Source organism: Balaenoptera physalus, assembly GCF_965194825.1.
Source record: "Balaenoptera physalus genome assembly, chromosome: 12".
Classification (NCBI taxonomy): domain Eukaryota; kingdom Metazoa; phylum Chordata; class Mammalia; order Artiodactyla; family Balaenopteridae; genus Balaenoptera; species Balaenoptera physalus.
The window spans coordinates 19,781,921-19,797,141 of NC_138897.1; the positions used below are offsets into that span (position 1 = coordinate 19,781,921).

General features: G+C 38.4%; 1 protein-coding gene across 22 annotated transcripts in view; it reads left to right on the top strand.

The window, feature by feature from the left end:
- The window catches only part of TCF4 (transcription factor 4), a 355,918-nt gene that overhangs the window by 314,205 nt on the left and 26,492 nt on the right, over window positions 1-15,221 (top strand). For 19 of the 22 annotated variants that reach the window (XR_014252068.1, XM_082418477.1, XM_082418464.1 and 16 more), the window contains 4 exons: window positions 3,417-3,484; window positions 4,603-4,681; window positions 7,260-7,336; window positions 10,284-10,487. Coding sequence is in view for 21 of the 22 variants with exons in the window: in XM_082418477.1 (XP_082274603.1) it covers window positions 3,417-3,484; window positions 4,603-4,681; window positions 7,260-7,336; window positions 10,284-10,487 (428 nt within the window). In the remaining variant the exon portion in view is untranslated. The remainder of the gene's footprint in view (window positions 1-3,416; window positions 3,485-4,602; window positions 4,682-7,259; window positions 7,337-10,283; window positions 10,488-15,221) is intronic. The other 3 variants (XM_082418479.1, XM_082418482.1, XM_082418476.1) reach the window with 1 other exon arrangement.

Here is a 15,221-nt window from a genome sequence, read left to right on the forward strand (position 1 = left end):
TTAGAGACTTGATGATTTTTTTTTTTTTCTCTTGAGCTAGAGAAACTGGTAAGAGCTAAAATAACATGAGAAATCCATCCAGTCTTTACCAAGCAGGGCGGCAATAGTTTTTCTCTTTATTTCTGTTATCTGGGCATTTTGGTAATTTCTGATAATATCAGTTGACAAAAACTCAGGCCTGGAATAGTAATCAAGTCCTGTTACATTAAAGGTGGGAAAGTGGACTCGATGAGCACGCATTTAATGAGGAGTGTTTGCTTAAACGTGACCCGTTTCTTCAATATAGAAGAAATTTTGCTATATGAGAATTAAATATATATTCACTTTCTGATTATTTATGACCTTTCACATAACAGGCACACAACTACAGAGAGAACTCTTCAGGAGGAGGACCCACGTAGCTTAACACGTTTAGGGACTCTTGAAAATGTGTCTTCTCCAGTGTTTCCTGGAACAGAACAAAAGGCATTCCAAGTGAAAGGCCAAACTGGTCCCAATAAACTGCTTTGAAATTTAAGCCCTGGGGGTGGTTCTCCAGCTGTTGCAAGGTAGAATGGCTGGCTGTATGTTAAAAAATAGTCTGCTCTTATCAGTGGCTTCCATGAGCAGCCTTTGTAGTTTTCTGAAACATTTTCGTGACAACATAATGTAAGGAGCTAAATCCTGTGTCTTTCTGTTATACTTCCTGAGTTCTAACATCTCCCTGTATAAAACAGGCACTAATAGAAAGTTTAGTTAGAAAGGTGTAGTACGAAAAGATCGTAAGGATTGTATCTTATCTCTTCTAAAGTATGCTTTTTATGCCATATAAAATTTATTTTTTATTTTTAGATTAGGCATATTCTTTTTTTCTTTTTTTTTTTTTTTTACAGTAGGTCCTTGTTGGGTATCTATTTTAAATATAGCAGGGTGTACCTGTCAATCCCATACTCCCAATCTAAAAAGAAAAAAGATGCAAATGAACTTATTTACAAAACAGAAACAGACTCACAGATTTAGAGAATGAATTTATGGTTACCAGGGGGAAGGGTGGGAGGAAAGGATAAATTGGGAGTATACTTTATTTTTTAAAAGTCTCTAAAATATTTTTATTGGTTTTTAATTCTTTCCGTTTGGTTTCATGAAAATATATTTTAAAACACTTACTGTTCTCATTTTAAAGCTGTTCAAAGAATTAATCTTTTGAAAGCTACTACAGCAGCAAATTTTATCCATAACAATATCTTATCCTATTTGGGTTTAGTTTCTTGTTAGGTAATGTAATTTTTTTCTGTTGTGGCTCTGAATTTTCATTTCATGAAGATCTGTTTTCTGGTCAAGCAGATATCACAAATTATTTTGACTGAATAATCTAATTTTAAGTATATATGATAATATTGCTTCTGGGGGGGAAGAAAAACAAATATATATGTATAATTGCCCCAAATACCATGGTAATACATGCTAAAAAATGTTAGTGCTCTTTGTGTTTTCAAAATCTTTATTATTTTCTCTTTAGAATTGTCTTAAGTTTTAAAAGAACTCCTTGATGCAGAAATTTTTATTTTCACACCAGATATAATTTCAGTTATCTCTTATATTAAGTATTTTTAGCACCCTTGATCTCTGAGTTCCTTCCACTAGCTCAGTTGTATGATGTCAGACCCTCATTTCAAAGAACTTTCTTATACATAAAATCCTTAGTACTAGCAACTAACATATTTTTAATATTATGAATCTGTGATAAGAAAAAGAATAGGTTTGTTTTGTCAGAAGGTGATTGTGTTCTTTTTATTACATACCAGTTTTCTTTCAGTTTTAGTAATTAACAAATGAGTGTGGGTGTGAGTTTTGTTAACCAAATAAAGCACACATCAAAAGATTATCGAACTATCATACCTAACATATAAATATATAAAAATAACAAGCATAATTTAACTATGCTAAGCAGAGGTCAGGATAAGCTCGAGACGAAGATAATTTGACCACTAGCGATCTGATCCCATGACTGTATTTTACAGATCTGGAAGCTGAAGATGTCACATTTGCCAGAAGGGTTGCTTTCTTGGGTTGAGGATAGATAGGGTTGGAAATTTTTGTTAAATTTTAAATGTGTAATGAAGTTTTGCTTGGATTAATCAGTTGATTTAAGATTTCCTTTTCTTACTTCACAAAATAGTGAGAAACATCTTCTCCTGGAGCTTAATAGGTTTTATTTAAATATTGTATCTATTTGCTTATGCTGAGGCCTTAATAAATGTAAAAGAAGAACACCACTGGCTATACCATTTTATAAAGGCAAATTACTTTCAAAAGACACTTGTTAGATAGAGCTGGCTTTGAATTATATACCAGAACCTATATCCTTTTATTAACAGGACAGTCACCCTTCAGTATCCTTCCAGCGGATTGGTTCCAGGACCGCCCAACAGATACCAAAATCTGAGGACGCTCAAGTCCCTTTATAAAATGGCGCAGTATATGCATATAACCCTTGCACATCCTCTCATATACTTTAAGTCATCTCTAGATTATTTATAATACCTAATACAATATAAATGCTATGTAAATAGTTGCCACCAACAACAAATTCAAGTTTTGCTTTTTGGAACTTTATGGAATTTTTTTTTTCTGAAGATTTTTGATCCGAGGTTAGTTAAATCCTTGGATGCTGAATCTGTGGATACAGAAGGCTGACTGTACTCTTTGTTCATCTATTTTGTAGATAGACACACCAGTGTTTAAGATAATAGAGATTGCTTCATCATCATGTGGACTTATTTTATCTCCAGAATTTGAGACAATATTGACTTTTAGTAGCTAAGGGTTCAAATTCTTTAAATGTGAACACAGACTTAAAATGTGTGGAGAATATATGTTACTTAAAATATTAAAAATATTTTCCCTCCTAGGAAGGCAGACCTGTTATAGATTTTTTTGTTTTATTTTGTTTATTGTGGAACTCTGAGAGGAGTATCTCATTTTGCTGTAGAGCAAAAAAAAGGTTTTTTTAAATTTGAAAGCAGATGTAAATCATTCCTGAAGATAATTCAATTTACGATATAAAATATAAAGAAAAGGCAAACTCTGAGGATTTCAGGGACCTGAAAGTACTGCATCCTTTTTAGCAATGACCATCATACGCTCACCTGCTGCCGTTCACCACTAACCACTCGTACACAACCAGGGGGAATGTAATAGCAACTAAAACACTTTATCTTTAAACCAGGGTGTCAGGTTTGTATTTTATCTGTAAAAAAATGTAACATGAATATATTTGACATCTACCTCAGCAAACAAATTAATGCTAATTAAAGATTAATGTGTTGTAATTAGCATTAAAAATGCAATTAAATTGTGAGTAAATGGACCAGGAATAGAAAATCGTTTGGCGTCTCACTGCCTGGCTTTTCATATTCTGCCTTTTGTTTTTGCAGCAAATAGAGGAAGCGGCGCAGCAGGCAGCTCCCAGACTGGAGATGCTCTGGGGAAAGCACTCGCTTCGGTGAGGAAATATTGACTTTGGACTTCATATGTACCATGGCAGAAGGGTGAACTTTAATCAGAAGTGGACATTTAGAATTTTAGAAAATGGATGGCACATAGCTTTGATTTTTTGGAAAGGCTAGCTTCCTTGCATCATGATCATTGGAAAATTTGAGGAGAGAACTCTGAAGATTCCAGCGCATGGCTGGTCTCTTCCATCTTGCCTCCTCTGCTTCCCGGTACTCAGTCGTGGATTGGTGGATATTCTTAGGGCCTTGAAGAGGATAGATTTTCTATCTTGATGTCTTATTTTCTTCTAAAGTCGTTTGGGTACTCACTGATTGACTGACTTTGCAAGGGGTAATTCCAAAACACTTTGCAAAAGGCATTTCAGAAAAATGACCATAACTGAGACCCATGAGAAATTGTCACATAATTGGCACTCGGCTTCTCCGCTTTGCCCGCCCACTACCTAGGGTCTAGAATCCAGCATTCCGTGCATGTTCACTAGTGACAGATGGCACCCTTCCTTGTCTGAAGGAGTGTACCTGGTATGGTCTTCAGAAGCCAAAGTGATCATTTGTAAATGTGAGTGGAGACTTGTTGCTCTAACATTTTGTCTCTTCAGTTGGTTTTGCCTTACCATTGGGGGCAGAGATGAGTTTGACTTATATTAGCATTGTGACCTAAGGAAAAGTTTTTCTTCAGTGTGAGCATTCTTACGCCTTGGAATCAAATGCCTTAAACATAATGCAGAAGGGGTTGGACAAAAATCTTAGAGTTGATGCTGTCCAGCCTCTTGTTTTATGGAGGAGGGAAAGGGAGGTTTGGAGTATCTGTGTAGGTTGATGGCCACACAGCCATGGGAGGACATGGGAGGAAATGGGCGAGAACTAAAGTCGGCTGACCCCAGTCCGGTTCTTTTCCCACTGTCTTATACCACCTCAGTAGATCTTCTATTGAAAAATCAATTAAGTTTTTCATTTTAGAATATTGGTACTACAGTTGATCATTGAATGTATTGTGTACCTTGGAATTTGTAAATGAATTGCATTGGCACTTTGTAGTTTAAAATTGTTGAATATTTATTCCCAATGAATGAGGGTTTGTTTTTTTTTTTCTCCCCACTGTTTTAAGATCTATTCTCCAGATCACACTAACAACAGCTTTTCATCAAACCCTTCAACTCCTGTTGGCTCCCCCCCGTCTCTCTCAGGTACAGTACCATAAATCCACTGCATCCGAGTGTCAGTTTGTGGAACGGTTTCCCCCTTACACTTCCTGCGCTACGCGGTGGCAACTCACTCCCTCCAAAAGCTCAAAACAGAGCATTTCTGGACAGACAAATAGGAAGGGGTGGGAGAGACAGACTGCCGTACGATGGCGAAGTCATTTACATCCAAAACTTTTCTTAAAAATCACGTGTTTTTAGAATATACAGGCATGTGGGAAACTTCCTTCTTAAAGCTTTCTTGGCTCTGTAGAAGATACTCCACAGAATAATATACTCCAATAAAACATCTCAATGAGAAAACCCCGTTCACATCGTCATGAATAGGAATATAGATTATGTAGTCATCAGATATAGACTATGCAAAAGGATCATTTCCCACAGAAATTTTAGGCTTTTCAGATTCCCTCTTTAAAGTCCATGTTATTGGAATGTTTGAAGAAAACTATAATTGTGTAAATAAATTGTGATATAACTGTGCAGAGTAAAAGGGGATGTTTGCCATTTAATAGAACAAATTAACATGACCTGTGGCTTCAAATAATAAAATTATAAGTTGTTAAATTGTGTTAGTAAAGCATTGCACTTTTCGGAGCTCCATTTTAAAGGCTCATTGCCTTTCCAGTATAAATGCTTCCAGAAAGGCCTTGTCTGGTACATGTCTCTTCTCTTTGGAAAGAGGACAGGTGGCTTCCTAAAAAAACAAAAAACAAAAAAAACGAAATCACATCTGTACCTGATTGAAACCTGACCTTACTGTAATTTAGACTGGAGTCACTTGCCTGAATGTTGCCACCTCCATCTCTGTGTTATTCCCTGCATGCAGCACTTGCATGGCCCCTTATAACGTGGGTTCCCTGGTAAAGAGTGGGAGGTTTCAGATGGCCACAAAGCTTTCAGAGTGGCTTAGGTGAGACTTCATATCAGCCTTTTCCAAGCCTCCATTGACATGAGGGGGTCACAGAATAGAGAGGGAAATAGCTTGGACCTTTTAGTTCATATCTCCAGAGAGACAATGTTGAAACTGGGAAGAGCCAGAGATGACATTAAGAAGATAATGGAGCAGCAAGGAAATACTCCCCATGACAGAAAAGTCAAGTTCAGAATTGTTGTACACTTCCGGCTCAGTGCCATATTGTCAGGCTCTGGAAAATGATCACAGGTGTCAATATCCAGAGCCAGAGAAGGCTTGAGACAACACGGAGCCCAGTGAGGCCAGGGATGAGGGAGTCTGGACAGGGAGAGCTCCCAAGTTCCCCATTTCAAACAAAGCAGCTCTGATTTCATCTATTTTATAATTTGGACAAAAGAATATTCTAGAACCTAATAAAGTTTGAGAACAGCTGTTTGAGTTGAATGCTCTGATTTACAGATGGACATACGAAGGCCCAGAGAGAGTATGGGATTTGCTGAGGATCCGTCAGTAGCAATATCAGAGCTCAGGCTGGAATCCGGGGCTCACCACTCTGTCACTCCACTTCCAGGTTAAGGATGGGAGGGGAAAGTTACGATGAACAACTCATTCCAGAAAACGCCACAAATCCCCCAAACCTGAGTAGCATGCTTTATGTGGAAGACACTGAAAACAAGGCCACTTTTGGGGTGCTGGTAATCCATCCTGGAAGAGCACATGTTAGGAAGAAAGAACTTTATGAAGATATCAATATGGGGATAGATTGCTATTTTCACACCAATGGCTCTGTCCAGATTCTGTCACTAAAAGTAATTGAACGAAATACTCTATTTTTATTTAGCATAAAAATACACACACATGCACACCCAGAAATGGCAGGAAGAATGGATTTTTAAAGTGCTAACAGTGTCGGAGCATGAGATTTCAGTGAGATCATAGATTTTTTTTTCCCCTTTCTTGAATTTTTTTATTTTCTAAGTTTTCTACATGGAGTATGTATTATTTTAAATTGCAAAGTGGTTTTTATTTTGAAAGTGGTAGGTTAGACATGTTATATTTATTATGGCAGGAATCTTTCTTTACCTTTAAGTTTAGTGAATCATTAAAAATGTGTTTTCTTGGGAAGAAATTACTTAATGTTGTTATATTGAGTGTTTAAATTTCTGGTTTAGAGGAGCGCTGCCGGCTAATCTTATTTCCTTGAAAAGTTTCTGAAGGCTTATCCTTTCTTAAGGATCATTTAAAAAACAAGTAGCAGAGCTGCTTTCCATTGGTGAGAGAATTTTGGTTTAACAAACTGGCTTTGCATGAGGGTGTAATGAAAGCCCCTCTTTGCTCTCTTAAAAGTACCTTGACTGTGTATGATAGTTTTCTATCAAAGGGACATTTCTCTAGCTAAAATTCAGAATCACTTAAGTGTTCCCTTTTAGGAGGAAGCCTGAGAGAATTCTGAGTCCATGTACAGTCTACATATTTTACATTTAAAATGTTTTCCTTGCCCCCAAACTCTTGTATGGGAAGTTTACGTGTATTTCCCTGTTGTCCAAGTAGAAATCGATATTGCTAGTTTTTACAAGAACTGTTTGAAATGTTGGTAAGATTATTTTTAAGATTATACAGATCTCATTGTAATTCCCATTTTCATATCAGCAGGCACAGCTGTTTGGTCTAGAAATGGAGGACAGGCTTCATCATCTCCTAATTATGAAGGACCCTTACACTCTTTGGTAAGTTTCATCTGCTCATCTTCACTCTGGCCATTCTTTTTTTTTTAAGATTTTTTTTGATGTGGGCCATTTTTAAAGTCTTTATTGAATTTGTTACAATATTGCTTCTGTTTTACGTTTTGGTTTTTTGGCCACAAGGCATGTGGGATCTTAGCTCCCCGGCCAGGGATCGAACCCACACCCCCTTCATTGGAAAGTGAAGTCTTAACCACTGGACCGCCAGGGAAGTCCCCACTCTGGCCATTCTCAGGCCATGTGTCTCTTTTACCATCGAGTTCACTCTCCAAGATTCTTATTTTCACTAATAGGAACTTTCGTCTGACGTAAGCCCACGCGTTTGGTTAGAGCCAGAGTTATTAGACTGTGCTTGTTCCTGTTTATAGGTTGTAACCCAGATACTACTACAGTGGAAGCCTCAGGGCTCTAAATATCTAGAACCAGGTAAGAGATTAAGAATCTTGGAAGGATCATGGCCTCCTCCCCTTGTTGGAGGAAGATGTGCATCAATGATTAGATGCCTCTCCTGACGTGAGAGTGCTGGAGTTCCAGCTATGCTGTGGAGCTGGAGCACTTGAAGAGTCTACATCTCTCTGCTTTGCTTTCCAGAATAACAGGTTTATAGGCATTTTCTTCTTGACCTCTGAATAAGAAGCCTACTGCTTATTTCCTCATTCACTTTGATTCTCGTGGAAATCTAGTAATTTCATTAAATCTCTCTTGTAGGGAATAGCTGAAAATTTTCCCTTGGTGTAATTAATATTATAAATAATCACATGATGATTCAGTGACACTCAGCTCTAGGTGGAAGGGGCTGGAAACATGCATGAAGCAACACTGCTCTATGCAGTGTCTGGTCTGTATATGAGTCAGATGGGGAGGGGTAGCAGCAAGGAGCTGTCCTTCAAGGTTGAGTTTCCCCTTTTCTCTGCATATTTTGAGATGGAACATGGAAGTAGGCATCGATCGATCGATCTATCTATCTATCTATCTATCTATCTATCTATCTATCTATCTATCTTTATGTTGTCTTGTCAGCCGTTCAGGGTTTCCTTTCTTCCTTTTGGCTAACGATTTAAATTAAGGAAAATCTAAAAATGCAGATACAAAGGTGGATTTCCCCTTCACTGTGCTTTTCCATGCTGTCGTGTGTAAATCAGCCCCCTCCACATTTTAGCCAATAAGATGACCACAGATTGAGACAGTGTAAGCACTGCCTACATAAGCCCTATGAATCCATAGCCCACATCCAAGTAAGCCATCGTTCTTTTAAGTCCTTCCATTAGTCAGTCTCTGGGACCCATCGATCAAAACTGGGTTTTTTCCAACTGTAGAACTGTAAAGGCTAGGTTTATAGTTGTGAACGGCAGCTGTAATTCTCTTTGAATTCTCAACACTCAAGAGGGGATTCCCAAGCAGAAACTGCTCTCCACCAGGAAGCTGTGAGCCAGAAAGGATGATAGGCACGTGTATTATTTCTTTTCATGCTCACACTTACACTTGGAAGTGTATATCATCATTCCTATTTTTATAAATTAAGAAGTATAGACTCAAAGAAGTTTAGTAACTTTTCCAAGGTCACATAAGCAGCAGAGCTAGGAGTTTAAGGGAGGCCCCTTAACACCAAAGCCCACCAAATCAGAAGGCTCTGTACCATAGACTGACTGTATTAGACACACGTTCTTTCTGTTAGTAGGGAATAATTAGAAATTGTTTTTCTCATGTGGGAGAGCTGGTATATCTGTTTGCACAGCCCCTTGGAAATCAAGGTGGATTGTAGCATGATCCAGTACAAAGAGGCACTAGATTTGAAGACTTAGATTGTAACCCTGACTTTACCATTTCCTGGCAGTGTGACATTGAATAATTAATTCACTTAATTTCTTTGAGCCTCATTTGCACGTCTATAAGGAAGGGATAATAATGTCTTCCCTGCTTGCTTACACGTGTAGAATGAGGCTCCAGTGAGACGGTATATTTTAAAGTGCACCCTGGAGATGTTTGTTTGATATCATTATTGATCACACTGAAAAAAATGAATACACATCTCCATGTCCAATTTCTTCACCAAAAACTATCCATATAGGCTTTATCCAGTTGTGGAAAACTAGGATCCTAATGGCTGGGGTGAAAAAAAGATCAGCTGGTTTTTCATTTTATAAGGTAGTGAATTCTATACTATAATAAGGGCTTTGAAATCAATTAGAAGCCCCCGGTGAACAATTCATTCAAGTCTTTATGATTCTTCAGTCTTGAAATCTCCTACCACTTTGGTTGACAGAATTTTTGCGATTTTTTTCTTTAACCGTTTTGAGGTTCCAGTTCCCTTTACACACACACACACACACACACACACACACACACACACACACACACAAGCTGGTGACAGTAGCTAGAAAGGAAGAAACACAGTAAAAATTGTTAGTACTCGATAAGAAATTACAGTCTGTACGCATTTACCTGTCCCTGACTTGATACATAACACTATATCATATGGCACAGAGGAAACCCAGGAAATATGCCCTTAAGAAGATAATTTAATTGGGAAACTATAAATAGGTCACCTTTCCATTGTTAACTTTTTGAAATCGTTAACAAATGCCTGCCAGAACATTCCTTAAATTCAATAAATGTTTTTTCTTTTCTGAAGTAAATCTAAATTCTCTTTCAAAGTTATGCAATATAGTGTAGCATATGTACTAACAATGTCCTGGAAGAATTACTGAATTTGTTCACAAAAAATTACACTATAATTATAGCATTAACAAATTTCACCAGTTTTCTAGGAAGGTCACTATTTATTTTTATTATCATTTTAAGGAAATAAAGTTTACTGGAAACATATATTCAGAGACCCAAAGTGTGATTCGTGTCAACTCAGGTTTTACTTATATAACCTACACACGAATTTTGAACTAAATCAAATTTCACATCATTTATTAACCAACAGCAAAGCCGAATTGAAGATCGTTTAGAAAGACTGGACGATGCTATTCATGTTCTCCGGAATCATGCCGTGGGCCCGTCCACAGCCATGCCTGGTGGTCATGGGGACATGCACGGAATCATTGGACCGTCTCATAATGGAGCAATGGGTGGTCTGGCCTCAGGGTATGGAACCGGTCTTCTTTCTGCCAACAGACATTCACTCATGGTAAGTGACTAGATTTGGGGACTCTAGTTATCTTATAGAATTAGAATTTCTAGTACAAATACTACTGCTGCAGTTTTTTCTTTTGTAAACAGCTTTATTGAGATGTAATTTATTTAACCTACAATTCACCCCTTTCAGTTTTACAGTGTACTGTGTTCTACATATATTCTCAGGGTTATGCCATGGGCACCAGAGTCTAATTTTAGAGCATTTTTGACCCCTACAAAAAGAAAAGAAATCCACATGCCCCTTAGCAGTCACTCTCCGTCCTTCCCTCCCCCCAGCCCCTGGCAATTACTAACCTACTTTCTGTCTCTATAGATCTGCCTAGTCTAGATGTTTCCTATAAATGGAATCCCACAGTATGTGGTGGTCTTTTCTGACTGGCTTATTTCACTTAGCGTCATGTTTTCAGGGTTTATGTATGTTTTATCATTTATCAGAGCATCATTCATTTTTATTCCCCCAAAGATTCCGTTGTATAGCTAATACGTTAAATTTATCCATTCATCAGGTGATGGATATTTGGGTTACTTCCAGTCTTTGGCTATTAGGAATAATGCTCCTATGAGCATTCATGTACTGGTTTCTGTGTGGACATGTGTTTTCATTTCACTTAAGTATAAACCTAGGAGATCATTGCTGGGTCATTGCTGGTGTGTTCAAATCTTCAGTTTGGTGACTTCAGCTAAAGGACCCAATGTTCATGTTACATTGCTGCATTTCACATGTGAATAGATTGGATTTTTTCAATTATTATTAATCTTTTGCTTCTGAGTATGGGAGGTAGAAATTTATGGTTGTGTCTGTCTAAATAGATGATGTGGCACCATGGAATTTCAGTATATCGTAGTTTTACCACTACCTATTTAGGAATGTGTTTATTTGAATAATATTTAAGCAGATTTGTCCATATTACAATTGAAATTTCCATTTCGCCACTTACGTTTGGAAAGGACTTGGGAGTGCATTCTTTCTTGGATGATTACAAAGATTCAGCAAATCTCCCTAACAGAATGTTAAGTGATGACAATTAATGAGGTGACCATATGGGTGGGGAATTTAATATGACTAGTGATTCTGCGTAATTCTGCTCTTTACAAACTCCTGACCAGAGGACTCCTTAGTGTCTTGTTTTGTGCCTTACAGGCTCTCAGAAAGTTACATGTATGAAGGTCTATTTTTCATGATCACTAGAGCATCTTTTACTTAAAGATGATTCCAAAAGGAGAATGCACAATAAGTACAGGTTATTCTGAGGCTCTTTAAGTTCTTTTCTCGTTCAGAAGTATTCTTCTGCCCTCCTTTGCATTTCTCTTAATAAAAGATTAAGAGTCCCATCCTGAGCGGTATGTTATGGAAACCTGCAACCAATTTGAAACCAAAAATACTGGTTTATAAATAGAAGCAATGAACTCACTTCTAAAATGTGGAAAGGTATTTTTGAATGCCAAAGCTAAATCTTTTTTTTTTCTTTTTCTTTTTTTGCTTTTCATAGACTCTACCCTAAAAATTCCTCATTGAGTAAAAATTGTTTGTCTATTCATGGCAGTTGCTAAGAGTTTACAAAAGGAAAATCTAGATTTTAATTTAGCTTGGCCTCAGGTAATGTGCTAAATACGCTTGGGATGCATATAATATGAGATTTTAGTTTGTACAGCTTTTTTTTTAAACTACAATGTTTAAACAATACTGCTTTTAATTAAGAAATCTGGCTTTATTAAAAGCCAGATCTGTGACTTACAACCATTTCTGTATATCTGCTCTCAATCAAGAGAAAAATAGTTTAATTTCTGTAGCTGTGTTCGTTTTGCATATGTTAAACGGATGCAACGTGCACCCAGGACATTGCTTCAGAGACAGGTTTTTTTTTTCTTCCCATAAATATGTAAAGTTTGCTCTTAAATACCAGATGTAGGTTAAGTGGTTCTTTAAAATAATAAACTCTACAGAGATGTTTTCTGGACCCTTTTATTTGACCTTTGAATTGCCTCCTCTTTGAGTTTGAGTCAGAGGTGGGATAGGAGGAAGAGACTAGAATCATCTTTGGAGATGGGAAGTGGGAGTGACCCAGGTGGAGGGGGAGGGGAGAGAATGAAACAGAGCGATAGAAAAGGGGAAATAATCGGCCAACATTACACAGAAACGTCTTTAATGATTTTGAAAGAAACGATGCCGAAGCAATAAAACTGCTAGTTGCGCTGATGAGGAAAAGTGCGCGCTCACTCTCCTGAAGACGTTTCTAATTCAGTCAAGGGCGACGGCCGAGCCAGCCAGATCATAGAGTAACTCCAAAGCCATGGCAGGACAACCTGCTGCCCTTTTAAGCCGACGGAGGCCTAGCAGTCTTTCTCCTTTTTTCTCAAAAACATTCAGGGCGCCCAGTGCATCTGAGCTCCTCAGCCCGAAACCCCAACGTGTGCACAAGAGATCCCATCCTCATTTCTTGCCTTGCGCAAACTGGTATGACTTTTCAAACAAAAACATCAGAACAAAGGAAATAGTTTTTGAATTTAGTCAGTCTGAAGTTAGCCTTTGACCATTTGATACATTCCACAATAAAAAGGAAGCTTGAAGGGGAAGGGAAAAACCCACCCCCCCTTCCTCCTCCCAGCAACAACAAAAAAAATTCAAGGAAGATACTGGTAATGTTTTCCACATTTGAATTTTAATACATGAAACAGGCCATAAAACGTTGGCCAGCTGCAGTAAATAAAGTAGCAGTGGGAGGTACACCCTGGAAACGTCGGGCCCAGCGCTGGTGGGACTTTTCATTCCCAGCTACACACCTTCAGTTGTTGTTCTGGAGTGGAAGCGAGTTGCAGTAACTTAACACCCATCCCAGGGCTGGTTTTGTTTTGAGCCAATCTCCTTTATAACTCTCCTTAATAATTCCTTCTGATTAAAGAACAGATAGCTTTGAATTCTCTTGACCTCCGTCTCTCCTCGTTTCCTCTCTCCCTGCCTTCCAAAATCAAAACGAAATGGCTTGATCACTTGGAAGATGATAGAAGCATTTCTTTCTGCAACAGCTTGCAATCGTGGTGGGGAGAACCGTGGTTCTGCCTGGGCCATTATGTTATCTCATTTAATTGCTAACATATTGTACTTAGCTTTTGATTCATAAAATGTTTTCCTTGGAGTTCTGAAGTAGGTCTTCAGTGAATTACTAAGTATTAGTATAATGAAAGGGATTTTTTTTTTTTTTTTTCTTCACAGCAGCATGGCTCATAACACTCGAGCGAATGTTGAGTCTTGTGGGCTTTCTAGATGATATTATTTGTCCATGCTCTTTCCTGCTCAGAAACCTTCACTGGCTTTCCATTATCTACAAGATAAAGACATATTTCTTAGCCTAGCTTATTCAGCCCATAACTGTCTACCAAAAGCCTTGTGCTTAGCTATTCCAATGCAAAAACTTTGCCAGCAAGACCAACCTCTGCATATTACCAGCATTTGCCCTGTGCATTCTCACTAGGTACGTCTTTTGCGTCTATCTGGCTTGTCCTGCTCTATCCACTGCTCTTAGTCTATCTCATTCCCACCCATTCTCAAAACTCTCTCTCAAATTCTGTCTCTTCCAGGAAGCCTTTCCTTGCTACCTCCACCTGTGAGAGTCTTTTTCTTTTCTACTCTCACAGCGCTATGAATCATACCATTGGCTAGATATTTATTTTACCCACTTAGGCAGAGGTATATATCTTTGGTAGGTTTGACTTTTGCCTTACCAACTAGATTGTAAATTCCTTGAGTACCATGTATTACATTTTGTTTCCCTCCCAGTAGATAAATCATCAGTCAAAAGGGAAGAAAGGAAACTCGTATTTTCTGAGTGCCTGACAAGTGGCCAGCCCTTCAGCTAGGAGCTCCATATACCTCATCTCAGGCCATCTTCACAAGAGCCCAGTGAGGATGGTAATGCTTTCCATTTTAGGTGTTGGTCAGATGAGCCTTAGAAGGTTTGAGTGGTCAGTCTCAAGTCCGGAAGCTAGATTTAAACTCGGGGACTTTGACTCTAAATTCCATGCTCTATCCTACCATCACGAGCACTCCTCAGAGAGGATCTATAGTTATACCTTTTAAGAACTAATTTTAGGTGGTTAGAACTCGTGATTTTCAAATCTTAACAAATGTTTGTCGACAAGAGAGAAGTTTCTAGGTGTCTTATGGCCAATTTCCCAAAGCAGCTCTCTACCCACATGGAAAGGTAAAGAACTTTCCTCCAGTATGGTAGTATGCTGGATTAAATGCCACCTTGTCTAAACACTTATTCTTAAATCAACATGTCTGTGCTAAGTGGCAAGAGGTGTGGTGAGCGCTCCTTGCTAGGTGGTTGGAGTAGTTAATTTTAAAACATTAAGTTGTTTTTCTTACCTTAGCCTCCCAGTTTTCTAACAGAATCCAAGCAGAAATTTCGGAATGTGGGAGAATGAAGAAATAGCTGGGTTTATTACTAACCTGGTTAGAAACTCTTACCCAGATATCATTCCCCTCTGTGCCTCGGATATCAGTTCTTTTTTTTTTTTTTTGGCTGCGTTGGGTCTTTGTTGCTGCACATGGGCTTTTCTCTAGGCCACTCTTCGTTGCAGTGCGCAGGCTTCTCATTGTGGTGGCTTCTCTTGTTGCGGAGCACGGACTCTAGGCGCATGGGCTTCAGTAGCTGTGGCACGCGGGCTCAGTAGCTGTGGCACGCGGGCTCTAGAGCTCAGGCTCTGTAGCTGTGGCGCGCGGGCT